Source organism: Rhinopithecus roxellana, chromosome 2 (genome assembly GCF_007565055.1).
Source record: "Rhinopithecus roxellana isolate Shanxi Qingling chromosome 2, ASM756505v1, whole genome shotgun sequence".
Classification (NCBI taxonomy): domain Eukaryota; kingdom Metazoa; phylum Chordata; class Mammalia; order Primates; family Cercopithecidae; genus Rhinopithecus; species Rhinopithecus roxellana.
The window spans coordinates 61571955-61588676 of NC_044550.1; the positions used below are offsets into that span (position 1 = coordinate 61571955).

General features: G+C 35.7%; 1 protein-coding gene across 2 annotated transcripts in view; it reads left to right on the forward strand.

Annotated features, from left to right (window-relative positions):
- The window catches only part of GUCY1B1 (guanylate cyclase 1 soluble subunit beta 1), a 48623-nt gene that overhangs the window by 20470 nt on the left and 11431 nt on the right, over positions 1-16722 (forward strand). For both annotated transcript variants that reach the window (XM_010358034.2, XM_010358035.2), the window contains exons 5-8: positions 10407-10604; positions 13876-14106; positions 15357-15473; positions 16399-16532. In XM_010358034.2, coding sequence (XP_010356336.1) covers positions 10407-10604; positions 13876-14106; positions 15357-15473; positions 16399-16532 — 680 coding nt within the window. The remainder of the gene's footprint in view (positions 1-10406; positions 10605-13875; positions 14107-15356; positions 15474-16398; positions 16533-16722) is intronic.

Genomic DNA, 16722 nt, shown 5'->3' on the forward strand with positions numbered 1-16722 from the left:
AGTGAGCTATGATCACACTGCTGCGCTCCAGCCTGGGTGACAAAGTGAGACCCTATCTTTACATACATGCATACATACAAAGCGCAATGTGCTACAAGTGTAAAATATACACCAGATGTCAAAGACAGTAGAAAAAGAATAGAAGATGGCTCATTCACAATTTTATATTGATTTCATGTTAAAATGATAACATCTTGGATATATTTGGTTGTATAAAATTTAGTTAACATAGCTTTAAATTATACACAATTTTATTTTATTTCTCTTTCAATGTGAGAGTGAAAAATGAAGAAACTAGAAAGTTAGAATACTGTAAAGTTTTCATCAATATTTTACATAATGATTCAGTTCTTTTATTTTATCCTGGTTTTGAAATTATACATTTTAAGGGCAAATTGAATGTGTTAAAGTACTGCTTTTCTAAAAAGTAGATATTTATGTTATCATTAGACTGATTACACAGAAATTAAGTGGACTTTTTCTGTGTGACTATAAAACAAAATCATTAACTTTCATACATTGTTTTAACATACCAGCACACATATAAAGATTGATATTTTTATTACATAAATTAATAAAATATTCTTTATGGTGACTTCAACTCTTCGCTAAAAATTTGAAGACTTTCTTTCTGTTTCAGCCCTGGTTTTAATCAGTCACCACATCTTTAGATTCTATTTCCCAAATACTGAGCTTTGGGAATTCTGCCACTTTTCTCTATTTCCCCCACACTTCTTTGGGAGAGTCTACTGTTATCTAGAGGTTGGATGGATTCCCTGCTTCTCTTCATGACTCCTCCAATCTCTTCTCCATCCTATAACTCTGGTGCTTTTTCTGTAATGCAAATGTATCTCAACATATCGTTTTCTTGGTTAAACTATGGAGTAATTTTTTATTACTCATTGGAAACTGTCAAAATATTTAAAACAATAGAAACCTTCATTCTTTCTCCATCTTCCCTCTCCCTCTCCCCCAGTCCAGCCAAACTTAACCGCTTTCAGAAACTTGTATTTATTATGTTCCCGCTATCCTCGCAGATTTTCTACTGCTCTTCTGTTTGCCTGGAATATGGTTCCAGCACTTTCCCCACAGATAAATGCTATTAATCCTGCAGGTAAAATTACTTTTCTGGGAAGGCGCCACTCCTCTCTCCAAACTCTGTCTTATCCTAGTCATGGTAACTAACCTCTCTCTTATTTTCATAGGACACTGCATTTCCCAAGCCACAGTAGTTTTCAGACTGCATTATCATTCCCATTTGATGGACTGGAATGTAGAAGCCAGAGATCATGTATAATCTCTTAATGTTTGTACCTTCACAGGTGCAATCTGTATATCTGAGAATAAATGAATGTATCTTTTTTAAAAAAATGAATATTTGTTGTTTGTGCAAAAGCAGAAAACACACAATAGGAAGCAAACACACCAATAGATCAAGCTGAATTATTTGACTCAGGGTAACCCATTTTGAGGGAGAGCCTGTAATTTTATTTACAGATGAATCATAGATTGAAATATGAAAGAAGAAACATACACTAGATCAATTTCCTTTTCAGGTGAACATACTAAATTACTGTCTATTATTTAATTTACAGGGTACATTGCATGTGTCTGTTGACACTTTTAAAATAGTCATTCTAATATTTCCATTTTAAGCTTTTAGGGAACACTAAAATAGCTACTGAAATCATAACACGGGAGACTATTTGATTATGCGTTAGCTGAGCAACTCTGACTCACTCATCATAGCAAGCAGAATTTCCTTGGAAGTAGTCTGTCCACAGCCTCTCAGTTGGATACATTATTAAGAATAGGTCTGTCTTATATATGTATATACATACCATACCATTGTTTTTCCTTTTTTTGAAACAGTTTAAAAACAAATTTCTAAGTACTAGACACAGCATATAATAGGCAATTAATGAAACAGTCTTTGAATAATAGAATTAATTAATTCTGAAATATATGTGTCTTTATAATTATTTGGTCCAGCCTGTTTTATCAGGATAATACTTCTTTTGCTTAAATTTTGTACTCAAGAACATGCTGTAGAGATAATATCTGTAGCTTAGCTCCAGAAACATATTTCTTTTTTCACATGGACGTTATCATATCCATTCATAGTTGACTTAACGAATACTAACATATCTACTCCCTTGAAAGGCTTTGGTGCCAATATCCAATTCATGACCCTGCTTATGCAGTCTCTCCTGTGCTTCCAAATTCAAGTTTAAAACATTTGCATTATGCTTATTTTAAGCCACCCTGAAACTTTAACAAAAAATAACTGGAAGGCATTTCACAGTTTAGAATTGATTTTTTCTTAAATCGCCAGTGAAACCATCAACTTGTGGACTGATGAAAAAAGTAATAATCTTTGGCATTTATTCTTTGGTTGATTTAATAATTGAAAATATAATTTATCAAAAAGAGAAAAAGAAATAAGACATTTTTTAAATTTGATTTTTGGATCTTAAGAATTTTCTCTAGTTTTTCCACTTTTTTATTTGTAAATTCAGAATAAAATATGTGGTTCTGTGCTATCGCTATAGTCAATTTCTTTTCTTTTTTTTTGCTTTTTTTAATGTTTTTATTATTATTATTATTATTATAAATTATTATTATTATTATTATTTGGAGACTGAGTCTTGCTCTGTCACTCAGGCTGGAGTGCAGAGATCCGATCTCACCTCACTGCAAGCTCCGCCTCCCGGGTTCATGCCATTCTCCTGCCTCAGCCTCCCTACTAGCTGCGACTACAGGCACCTGCCACCACGCTCAGCTAATTTTTTTTTTTTTTTAGCCAGGATAGTCTCAATCTCCTGACCTCGTGATCCGCCCGCCTCGGCCTCCCAAAGTGCTGGGATTACAGGCGGGAGCCACTGCGCCCAGCCGCTATAGTCAATTTCTAACGGAAGTTTCTAGTGTACTGATGAAAAGACTGCAAAGAATACATGGGATTTGCAAGCTTCATAAGAAAATAGCTGATAAAGAATGTTCAATTTAATGTTATTTCCACCTTAATCCATGCTCACCTCTACACTCTAATGTCCTATTGCATTATGGCAGATTATATTTTCCCTAAATCACTGCAACACTCTCCCATTTCACATGCATTTCTGTAGTATGATTTTGCCTCTTCTTTGCAGGAGGTAAAATTCTTTTTTCCTTGAATCTGGGTTGGCTTTAGTGACTATTTAACCAATCAAATGGGGCAGAAGTGAGATATTTAAATTTCCTAGGCTAAAGTACAAGAAGTCTTGGTTTCCTCCTGGGTGTCTTGGAACAGTTGCTGTTGGGATGGTACCTCTAGAAACCCAGACACGTGACATGAGAAGCACAAGCTACACGGAGAGGCCAAGTGTAGACTGGCAGATAGCAGTTCTAGCTGGGCTCCCAGCAAAGAGCTAGAAATAACTACCAACCATTTGATTGATCCATCTTGGAAAACCAGACTACTCCGGCATTCTGATAATTTCAGCCCAGTTTCCATCTGATTCCATCCCAAGGGTAGAACTTTCTAATTTAGCCGGACAAACTACAGAACCATGAAAGATAGCAAATAAATTATCAAAGATGTTTAACAAAGATGTTTATCAAAGATGGTCTAGCTATGGATAACTAGACCACTACTCTGTGCATTATTTTTCCCTTTATATTTTATGTCTGTGTTAATATGTGTGTATATGCTTGTACAACGAGTCAAGAGCTTTGAGAAAGCTGTGTTTGATAAGATAATCTATTATCCCTGGGAATAGGAGCCACGTCAGTCCCAAACAGGGCTACCAATTCAATTTCAACGGTATTACATTATTATTACATTATATTGTCTTTACCTCCCCCACAAATTTACAGAGTTATAATACAATGAAAATGAACAGCAAAGGCTGCCAGGTTGACTATGAAAATATACATGGGCAAATGCAATTTTAGAGAACAGTTAGGATTTAAATTATGACCTAAGTACGCATAGAACTCAGGTGAATGGTTAGATCAACGTTCTTTCATTATTTGCTGGAGACACTGGCTTCTTCAACTAACCTTGATATGGTGACAGTTTCAGTCGTTCACTCAACTCAGATATATTTGAGTTTATCAACCTGCGCCTTTGTTCAGCCTGCAGTGGGATTTTCTTCAATTCCTGTTGGCTCCAGGTTTTGGCTTATTAAATACAACATTGTGATTTGGCCACCAGGAACCATCTGAGATTGATGACTGATCTAATTCTTAAATGTTTGTGCAAAGAGTTATTTTAGGAAATATGAGGATTTTTCCTAAACAGCTGTAAAATTCTAATACTTCCCTAAATTATTTATATTTCTTAAGAAAAAAGTGCACCATTCACTTTATTTTTAACTTTGAAATTTCAAAAAGAACTGTTTTCTCAGCATCTACAACGCCAATTTCTATAATCCACAATTTAAAAATCGACGAGTAGGGATGTAGTTTTATTTTTAAAAAACTTGTGAAGGAAGATAAGAAATATTCTAGAATTGTAAGGCTTTTCAGTTTGAATAACTGGTATATATTTTCGTAATTTTTCAAAATATTGATTGTTACATGTAGTATTATATAGGCTGGATTTTTTTAACATGAGTTTAAAAGCAAGCAGTAGAATAAGTGAAATATTTTAACTTCTTTTCTTTAATTAAAATATTTCCCTGGAGAGGATGGAAATGATAAATTGATATAGCTTTAAAGCTATATCCATTTAAATAATTTTAGTGACTCTGGTACAGTTTCTTTTTAAATAGAGATTTTCAGTATTTCCTTTAGAAAAGAATCTCTATATCTTTTCAGTTGGAAAGCTATTTAATTCTCAAGGAGGAGCTCCAAGAAGAAAAGGCAGGAAAAGTATTATGAAAGCATTCACTTCTTACTCACTCTGATCTCATGCTATTTCCTTTGGTGTTTCTCATTATCTAGGGTTTGGTGTTCCATTTTACTTAGGTCTAGTTTGTTTAAATGTTTTATCTTCAAATTCCAAAATGACTTTTTTCTTATAAAACTTAACAAAATATTTTTTAAATTACATGACTCTCATTAAAGAATGTTGGTGTTGGTCCTATTTTTCAGAGGTGTGAGGGATAGAAAGGAAATCCTGTACCTCATCCTCCTTCATTGAAAAACAAAAAGAGGTTTGCAATGACTGATTTTAAAGATTTCTTGCAGATCTAAACTGCAATAATATTCTCAAAACAGACAACTCCCTTCTCCGCATTCACCAAAACAAGGATTCTTGGAGACTGAAAAATGTTTTTCTTTAAAACGTTCAAGGCAAGGTCTTACCCATTTCTGTGGATCCTTTAAAATTTTTAATTAGATGTCCTTGAAACAGGAAAATCAGGTAGTTGACTTCTGGGGACTTGGCCTCTGTAATTATGTAAGAACTTATTTTTGGCATGCATATTACAAAAAGAAAATATGCATTTATTTTGAAACATTCCAAGGTCTATAAAAATGTGACACTTTAAAGTATTACTCAAAGGAATGATAAATTGTCTTTTGTTTTCTAAATCTGTGAAGTGTACTATGGCTGAAACTCCAGTACAGTACCCCAGAATACCATAACTAATTTTTCTTCTACAAATGATAAATGCCAGATGATAAAATAAACCAGACTGACAGGGAGCAAAATCCCTGAGTAGAAAAACCACATTCATTTGCTTGTAGAAAAACAATAAAATGGTATTAGAACATTAAGAAATGAAATTATGAAATTGAAACCTTTAGGTATCTCAAGATATCAAAATAGATGAATGGTCCTGCTCTCTATATTTTTCCTGTTTTTTGATTTTATGAAGCCTAGAAGAATGAATCAAAGCATAGTTGAGGTTTACATCGTTGTTTCCTGGGAATCTACTTGTGCTGCAATATAAGAGTTTACATTTTTTCAGTGTCTTTTTTACTTTCGTACATATAGACATACTTATTTGCTATGGACCACACAGCTCTTTACTTTCTGTAAGTGCTTCTGTGGGTAGATTTAGAAATAACACAGAATATCAGTTTTGATATGAAACTCTTATTCTCCAGAATACATTGTTAGAGCAATGTGGATGAACTATCATCTTTGTTTAGATAGCATTATCAAATGTAGAAAGGGTTTTCTGTTGGCTCTTGTAAGAATCTTTTTGTAGCAAAAAAAAACTGTAACCTGTATGTGAGGATGACACATTTATTAGCAATATAAGTATACTTAAATGAAAATAACTTAACTTTTAATCATTAATCCCATTTCTTGTAATAGTCTGGCTGTGGTAATTACTTTAAATTTTGAAAGAGTAAAGCCAAGTAAGGAAGGTTGTAACTCAAGCAATCCCGAGAGTATTTTTTATATTAGATGCTATCTAAAGAAAATCAATATTACATTAAGTGGTGTTCAATCTTTTATGATTCAGGAAAGCACTTTACTTGTTCAATTAATTAATAGTAAATTCAATAACACAGTAAATCTCTGGAGAGTTGGTTATCGCGAAAAGACTGAAAAGGTGAACATTCTCATTTGGTGTTTTTGGTATCCTACGGTGAGCGTGCAGTGCCTATCTTTAGTGACTCAAGAAGTACTGACTTGGACGATTGTGTCCACTCTCTGACTTACCTTAGCATAAGTGGTGCCAGTAACATAAGTGGTACAAGTCATTATTGCCTTATGCCATCTGCTTGAGTGAATGTAGAAATGTTTTAATAATCCAATTAAAAAAGAGTATGAAAATGATATAAGCACATTGATACACTGATTTATGAAATATGTAAGCATTCTGTATAGAAAAAAATACTAAAATGCCTATTTCAAGTTATTGTTTGGTTCAATTTTTTTTTTGGGGGGGGGACAGAATCTCGCTGTGTCTCCCAGGCTGGAGTGCAGTGGTGAGATCTCGGCTCACTGCAATCTCCACCTCCTGGGTTCAAGCGATTCTCATGCTTCAGCCTCCCGAGTAGCTGGGACCACAGGCATACTCCACCACGCCTGGCTAATTTTTGTATTTTCTTTTTTTTTTTTTTTGAGATGGAGTCTCGCTCTGTTGCCCGGGCTGGAGTGCAGTGGTGAGATCTTGGCTCACTGCAAGCTCAACCTCCCTGGTTCATGCCATTCCCCTGCCTAAGCCTCCCGAGTAGCTGGGACTATAGGCGCCTGCCACCACACCCAGCTAATTTTCTTTTTTTGTTTTTATTTTTAGTAGAGACAGGCTTTCACCATGTTAGCCAGGATGGTCTCGATCTCCTGACCTCATGATCTGCCCTCCTCGGCCTCCCATAGTGCTGGGATTACAGGCATGAGCCACCACACCAGACCAATTTTTGTATTTTCAGTAGAGATGAGGTTTCACCATGGTGGCCAGGCTGGTCTCGATCTCCTGACCTCATGATCCACCCGCCTTGGCCTCCCAAAGTGCTGGGATTATAGGCGTGAGCCACCACGCCCGGCCAATTTTTGTATTTTCAGTAGAGATGGGGTTTCACCATGTTGACCAGGCTGGTCTCAAACTCCTGACCTCAAGTGATCCACCTCCCTTGTCCTCCCAAAGTGCTGGGATTACAAGTGTGAGACAGAGTGCCCGACCTCAATTCTTTTTTAAGTGAGCCACAACACAGTACCTGGGCCTGACTCTATTAGAAACGTTTTCTAAATGCAGCCACAAGCTTAATTTTGACTTTGTGAGAAATGCAGATAAAAATAAAACTCTCTTGGTGATTTTTTTTTCTCACCCAATTTTCTTTCACAAAATGTTTCACCACATAAGTACAAGTATAAGGAGTCTTGGAGGGCTATGAAGCAGTTCTCAGGTCGTCCCTTCTAAGGGAAGAGTTCTAATGAGAATGATTTGTCATTGGAAGAACCTCTCATACTACCAAGTAAAACAGTTTTAGGACTGAGGGGTTTGTAGGTTATATACAACTCTTCAATACTTAGTGTCTGCCATATTGGATTACTTTTACATGACAATAGCAGCCTCTAGAGGCAATCCGGATGAAGTGATGTTTTTGCTAAGAATTATTTTGACTTGGACAAGTATAATTGTGGGGAAGGAAACAGTAGATGCAGACAGTTCAAAAAGTCACCAGATTTATCAAGTTGAGGAGATCATTGAATCATTTATCTGGATTAGAGTGTCAAAATTCATGACCTAGCTCAAATCTCATCTTCATTTTGAAGGATTTTTAACTCCATTCTTTCAGTCTGAGTTGTTGGCTTCCTCATTTGCTCATCAAAATCCTCTTTACACATCTATTTGTGATATAAACCATGAGCTGCTTAATCCACATCATGCGGATCCGCATCCAAACATCTACCCTGCCCCCCCAGCCCACATGGCACAGTGTATGATATATAATGCACATACAATAACTTTATAGAGTGGGTGCATGATTGAGTGGATGTGTGGAAGGGACAGAAAATTAATGCTGTAGGTGCCCTGGTAGAGTATTGCTCAAATGTAGACACCCGTGGAATCATCTCATCCTCACTCTAGTTTTTTCCCAGTAATCTCACTGGATTTTTCTGTTTTTCTAAATTGACCTCTTTGAGATATTTGGAATGAGGGCCATAGTTTAATTTTGGCATACCTCCAGTACTTTCATTTTAGATATGTTCTTTTATGCCCATGACATTTTGAAACTGTTTTATTGTTGCTTTTTTTCTTCTCTTTAAAAATAATCACCAGTTGTGAATAGATTCCTACTTGCTTGGTGTATTTGTTTTTTATTGCTACCATAACAAATGACCACAAACTTAAGTGCTTAACACAACACAAATTTATTACCCTATGGTTTCGTAAGTTGGAAGTCCATTGCAGGTCTCACTGGACTATATTCAGCATGCTGTGCTGGCAGGACTGTGTTTTTTTATGTTGGCCTTTGAGGATAATCGTTTTTTTCTTCATCCAAGTATTGACAGAATTCAGTTCCATGCAGTTATAGGGCTGAGGACCCAGTTTCCTTGACTGTCAGCAGGCAGCTGCCCTAAAGTCCTGGAGACCTCTCTCCAGTCCTTCAACAGTCTCCTACATCTCAGAATCGCTAGCATGGTGTTGAATCCTTCTTATACTTCCATCTCTTCGACCTTCTGTCATTGCACCTCTCTCTCTCATGATGTAGCAGGGAAAGCTTCTTGACTTTTAGGTGCACAGTCACTCATGTGACTAGGTTGGGCTCACCTGGATAATCCAGGATAATCTTCCCAACTAAGGTCCGTAACCCTCATCACATCTGCAAAATCCCTTTCACCGTGCGATACAACACATTCGCAGGGATTAAGGCAAGGGAATCTTTCAGAGACAGTTGTTTTGCCAACTCATCTGAAATGTGCTAAGTGCTTTATATACATTTTTAAAGTTATCTCCATTTTGCCAGAAGAAATAAAGTCTCAGAAAAATTGGGTGAATTGGCTACCTTCCTACGAAGTGACAGTCATTATTTAAACCCATGTCTAAGTTTAATTGATCCTAAGTCATATTGCTTTTAATTCCTACACCATGCTGTGCTGTGTGTATATCCTACTATATATGTGCCGCACACACACACACACACACACACACACACACACACACCCCAACATGTTATGAACTGAGTGTTATTTGAAAAATCATCTTGAGCCAAATAAAATGTATAGCTTACACCATATCTTCTAGTACTCTTTACACCAATTAGTTTTGTATATTAGTAATCTGAGACTCAGGGAAATGTGGCATCTTCCAAATTAATGGCAAGGCTACAAGAACAGAAAATATTTATTGGCCAATTTATTAGTTTTCCAAGACTTCCATTTCAAAATGTAGTTATTTCACAGATTAGCTATGAAACTCCACCTTGATGATAGCATATTAAAGAACATGAAGAAATTACCTTGCTTTAGTTTCTGAAATAGATTTTTTAATTTCTAATATATTAGAATAGTTAAATAGAAATCACAAAAGAATACGCCTATGTTTTATATGCTTATAATTTGGGCATAGTTTGGTTTTCTGAGTTGAAAATTAAGTTTTAGAACTGCAGTATAAACAGAAGGGAAACGTGTGAGTCCTTTGGGCATTTCCTGTTGTTGATCACAACACCTCTAAACAACTGCCCCAAGCTCTTGTAAATATGAGTATCTTTGCCTTAGCCCTTAACTATGTTTTTTTCTGTTTCGGCCATTCTTTTCAATCCCAGTTCTTTATCTTTTCTTAAAATGTACTAACCATTCATAGCACAGATATTTTTCTTAATTCTACTATGTTAGTTACATTTTCTCTGTGGCACTTGCTTTACAGATACCTCGGTGGAGTGAAGGATGTGCTACATGTGCTGCTTTGCTGATCTGCCCACTAGACTCCGATTTGACTCATTTTCATAACTTGCTTTCCCAGAGTCTGCTGTCATTGCTGAAGCATTGTTTATTGGTCTCCCTTTCTTCTTTGCTGTAGAACCTTGATGCTCTGCACGACCACCTTGCTACTATCTACCCAGGAATGCGTGCACCTTCCTTTAGGTGCACTGATGCAGAAAAGGGCAAAGGACTCATTCTGCACTACTACTCAGAGAGAGAAGGACTTCAGGATATTGTCATTGGAATCATCAAAACAGTGGCTCAACAAATCCATGGCACTGAAATAGACATGAAGGTAACAAACAGCAGTGGAGACTTCTGAACACAGATGACAACTAAAAGTATTTTAAATGACACTCTTTAAATTTACCTGCAGTTATCACTGTTAGTGCTCTTCCCTGGAAGTATATATAAGCCAAAACAGTGGAAAGACCAGCAGTCTTCTATATTTGGCCCGGGAGTGCTTTATACAGGATATTTTTTCCTTCTGGCAGCAGATTTTTCTTTCTAATTATATATTGTTCAAGACTACAAGAAATTTACTTTGCATTCCCTGTGAACACACACCAGCTGGGAAGCTGAAGGATATGTGACTGACTGAGCTGTGGGTTTCAGCATGTAAAATATCCATAATATGGATAGTCAAATTCTAAGGCAATCTAAAACTAGTATTATTTTACAGAACATTATCTCCTTGTTGATTTTTGTCTGCCCTGAAATATAGTTGGAATGTCTGATTTTGTGAATGAAAGTGTTTGTTTTTGTTTTTGTTTTTGTTTTTAATCAAGTTACTTGGTGAAAGAAGCCAGGTCTGGTACTTTAAAAATTGTGCTGCTATTGATAATACACACTCTTAGTTTTAAGTGCTAATTTCAAGGTACTGATAGGGCAACCGTATCACAAAGAGAATCATTGTTTCTCTTTATCTCTGGCCCTTATAGTCTCTCCTAGTCAGGCTACTTTTTATGTGTTCAGCATATTCGTTCCCAAGAATCAATTCTCAGTAGCCTTAAACTTGAGACCAAAGTGGGGAGATAGATACCTTTTTCCAACCTTTCTTTATTTATAGAAAACCTAATAGACAGTTCTTTCTTATAGATCATAGATATGTTGTAACACACTTGGGAAGTCTAAAACCCTTAAGTGGAGTACTATGCAAAATTAAAATAGTAACATTTAATTAAATTAGAAATATATTCCACATATTTAATCTAGTAAGGTTATATTAGAGTTCATGGTTTTCTTTCTTTCAGAAGTTGATGTTAGTTCTTATATGGCACTTGTTGGTGATTCCCAAGTGCATCATTAATTTTTCTACAACCATTAGTAATGGTAAAAACCACAATTACTTTTGCAGCAACCTAATAGAAAGTAGGACTGCATATAACATGGCATTATCAAATGCAGACATTTAAAAATTAAAACCTTGGGTAAAGTATCACAATTCATCCATGATTGGGAATCTCACTGGTATTCAATCAAAAAAGTATATACCTCACATTTCCAATCTTTTGTTCTTGACATTAAACTGACACAGTATCGCCCGGGTGCAGTGGCTCATGCCTATAATCCCAGCATTTTAGGAGGCCAAGGCAGGGGGATCACGAGGTCAGGAGATTGAGACCATCCTGTCTAACATGGTGAAACCCTGTCTCTACTAAAAATACAAAAAAAAAAAAAAAAAAAAAATAGCCAGGCATGGTGGTGGGCACCTGTAATCCCAGCTACTTGGAGGCCAAGGCAGAAGAATCGCTTGAACCCGGGAGATGGAGGTTGCAGTGAACCGAGATCCCACTACTGCACTCCAGCCTGGATGACACAGCGAGACTCCATTCTCAAAATAATACAAACAAAACAAAACAAAACAAAAAAAACGCACCATCTATACTGAGAGAACCTATATGCATATTGTATGCACTGTTGGTTTTGTTTTTACTTAACCAGACTGAGAAAGAGGTTGGTTCATAGAAACTTCAGAGATAAACACATATTAGGACACACTTGGAAACTACTATTACTGTGGTATTAGAATCTTTGGCATGGGAGATTGATGGCTTTAGCAAACTGTATGAAACTCAAATGTTTACTTAATTATATGGTTCACTTTATAAAATATTTAAATTCTCTTCTGACCATTTATTCAAGTGCTTCAATGTGAACTTCTGAAATATTTGCATTTTATAAGTATATTTTGTGTATTTAATTTTTTCAAAGGCACTGTTTTGACTTCTTGAGGCATTCCCACATTAAGTTTATCAGGTCCAGAGATACCAGACAATTTGAACCACATAACTAATACTAGATCATGTCATAAAGTGATATACCAATGAGAAGTTAAAAATATGACTAGAGAAGCTATTTGTTTTGCCAGTTTGATCGAAGCAAAAAATTAGAATTGAATAATTAATTCATAAGTTTGGGATACATAAAATTCAGTTTCTCTAGTTAAATAGAAACAGAGTAGAACATCAAAATTAGGCCTGACGTTTAAGGTTGACTCTCTTGCTTTGTCTATGAGTCAGGGAAATCAACCTTAATGTGGTAAATTCTATACTTTAATAATGTATTTGCCTGTGAATAATACTTTAGAAATGTAGGATTTTTTTACATTATAGATATTAGTTCACAATTACGATTACTTCCTTAGAATGAATTTCTAGATTTGCAATTAAATCAAAGAATCCACAAAATTTTAAGGAATTTTTATGCCTATTGTCAATTTATCCTTCAGAAAGATTAATCAAAATACCCTCTCATCAGTGGTATTTGAGATGCCTCTTTTTCAGTACCTTACCTAATTTGGTATTGTAACTTTTTTTTTCTTTTTTTGAGACGGAGTCTCGCTCTATTGCCCAGGCTGGAGTGCAATGGCATGATCTCAGCTCACTACAATCTCTGCCTCCCAGGTTCAAGCAATTCTACTGCCTCAGCCTCCTGCGTAGCTGGGATTATAGGCGCCCACCACAGCGCCTGGCTAATTTATGGGGTTTTGCCATGTTAGCCAGGCTGGTTTCAAACTCCTGACCTCAGGTGACCTGCCCGCCTCACCCTCACAAAGTGCTGGGATTACAGGCATGAACCACTGCACCTAGCCTGGTATTGTAACTTTATATATTTGCCAATTGATAGTTAAATGACATTGCATTTATTTTTGAATATGAATCTCTATCATTTTATTTCCCATTGTTTTAAAACAGCGTTGTAATCTTTTTTGATAGTGCCAGCTTCTATGGCTTTCAGGTTGTTCACTATACAAGTGTGCTTGGCTGAGAAGGTAGAGTCCACCAGTGCTTTTTTCCCCCTAATTCTACCAAAGAGACCATATAGGATACTGGGGAACTGACACCAGATTTGTAATTTTACAATGATTATTCAATCTTCAAATTTTATAGATCAAAGTCCAGAAATATTTTCCTAGTTTAGACATATGTAGTATTTGCATACATGTATTGAATTTTTGTAATTAATCTTCTAACTGCAGTATTCATAACTCATTTTTTATATTTAGGTATTTTAATTAAACTGAAATGAAGACAATTCATGCCATTTCCCCCTTTGATATCCAGGTTATTCAGCAAAGAAATGAAGAATGTGATCATACTCAATTTTTAATTGAAGAAAAAGAGTCAAAAGAAGAGGATTTTTATGAAGATCTTGACAGATTTGAAGAAAATGGTACCCAGGAATCACGCATCAGCCCATATACATTCTGCAAAGCTTTTCCTTTTCATATAATATTTGACCGGGACCTAGTGGTCACTCAGTGTGGCAATGCTATATACAGAGTTCTCCCCCAGGTAAAACAACAGCACACTTCCTTGGGGGCCTGAGCCTAAAGCCCATAGAAATACTATTGTTACAGGCAGCCATCCTTTCATTTAACCCTCTGACTATGTATTCGGTAATATGCAGTTTATTGTAAGTTACACAAATTGTTTAATTGTGAACTAAGTGTATTTGAGCATAGCACAACTTTCCCTAGGACAACTTTTTTTTAATAATAATCACATACAGAAACAGTAGGAATGTTATATAAGAACAGTATACTTGTTTCAATGAAAAAAAATGGGTAACTTTTTAGTAACAGTCACCTTTCATATGTTTGTTTATTCACTGAATAAATATTCATTGGATATCTACCATCTGTAAATAGCTTTAAAAATCAGCTATTGATAGTGTTAAGGGAAAAGGAGGGATTTTAAAAGGCACCAAAACACAAAATAGAGATGATCATGGATTGAGTAGAAAAAGTATCAAAGGAAGCAGTTGGGATGATGATGAGAACCTACTGTTAACTTCTATGACAGATCCACTGGTAAAATCCTTTATGCTTACTCTTTCTTTCTTATATACTAACTTTTGGAGTTGTATATGGCATGTGTTTCGAGATACTTTTTGCTTGTAATTAAAGAGACTTGAAAATTCAGGATTAGCCCAATTGGATCAGGTGAAAATGGAAGCAGAGTAGTGTGCTGCCCTGGCTCTAGTATTGACTCCACCTATCCCTCACTGTATGACCTTGAACTTGGTACTTCACCTCTCTCAGCCTGTTTCTCTTTGTTCTGGCATGAGGATAGAAAGCATATGAAAAACACTTAGTTTATTGCAAGCAATCAATCAGTGTTACCTATTGTTTTTGCTTTTAGTCCTCTAGATAAATATTAAGAGAGTGTTTGCTCGTGTTTTTGGTATTTTAATTTCATTTCAAACCATATGCATTTAGCATATCACTGTACATTTTAAAAGATAAATTTTCATGTTTTCTTCTGAAAATGCATTGTAAATTTGTGCTAGCTTACATTTGAATATTAGTCATCTGAATCCATATCAGATTTCATGTTCTTGCCACTATTTAATGCCCATGTAGTCACCGAGTTGTAGAGATTGAGATTTGAGTTCATAGTTCAGCTAAGTTTCTCGTGAATTACAATAATTATAATTTTCTATTTTTAAATATAACTGAGCTGATTTAATCAAGTGACTAACATAAAAGTATAAAAACTATTTTAACTGATTAGATATTCTTTGCTGTCTGTCTACATTTTAGCTCCAGCCTGGGAATTGCAGCCTTCTCTCTGTCTTCTCGCTGGTTCGTCCTCATATTGATATTAGTTTCCATGGGATCCTTTCGCACATCAATACGGTTTTTGTATTGAGAAGCAAGGTAATCAAGATATTATTTCATTAAATGTGAGAAAGGTATGTTACAAATTAGAAGTATTCAGGGGGGAAAATTATTACATTCTCTGAGAAGATATAGAGAGATAAAACGCAGACCTCAAAGGAAGTTCTATTTAAAAGGCAATGCTATTGGTTTTTGGTTTGCTTAAGAAGCCGTGGAACTCTATCAGCTGATTAAAATTAACAGAGGTAAATTTTAGAAACTGTCTTTCTGAGATTGCCCTTGTTTCACATCATAAAACCAGCATCTTTTACTCCTTGTACAGGTACAATGCCTTATTTCAGAAATTAGAACTAAAAAGTTTTTTTTGTTTGTTTTTGGAATTTCACTCAAAACCACTTATTTATTCTTTCTTAAATTGTCTGTTGTTCTTAGTAGCATTTTTGTGGGTGAATAAAAGTGATAAAATATTCACACAGTTGGTAATTTAGATAGTGCTGGGATCTCATAGTTTCTGTTCTTGGGATAGATACAGCAAAGGTCAGTTTCCTAGACTACCCATTTAATCCTTTCTGTATTCAGAACTGACTGTTTCCAGCTGCTCTATGAATACAGGGTGGAGGAATGGGGAGGCTTGGCTTATTGTTTGGTAGTGTCTGGTAATGTATGCTGTAACCATACCAGAAAATCAGAGGGATAAAAAAGATTCACAAAAGCTTGAAATAATTATGTGAAAAGTAGCACAGTTACTATCCTATTCAAAGGAGATAGTCACTTTTCTGCAGTGTGGCAAGGTAGCCACTAGGCTTATTACAGGCAGAACTCTGACGAAAGACCCTCTCCTGTTCTAATGACGTACATATTCTGCTTTGTGGTTTGGTGGGAAATGAGATATGTGTGTCCTTGTTGCTGAATTCTTAGGTAGGGAGAAAGGCATTCGTTAATGGTTATATCTTGCTTTTTCAAGGAAGGATTGTTGGATGTGGAGAAATTAGAGTGTGAGGATGAACTGACTGGGACTGAGATCAGCTGCTTACGTCTCAAGGGTCAAATGATCTACTTACCTGAAGCAGATAGCATACTTTTTCTGTGTTCACCAAGGTAATAACTTTTAGATTAATTATAATGACTATCAGTACCTATCTTTAGCTAACAAAGGAATGCCACAATATTTTATTCTGTGACATTTACATATTCTCTGAGGTGTAATTGGATTTTACAACCCTTGTTATGTATTACTTTGTAACAATGATAATCTTATTTAATATTTGCTAATAAACTCAGAAGAAAT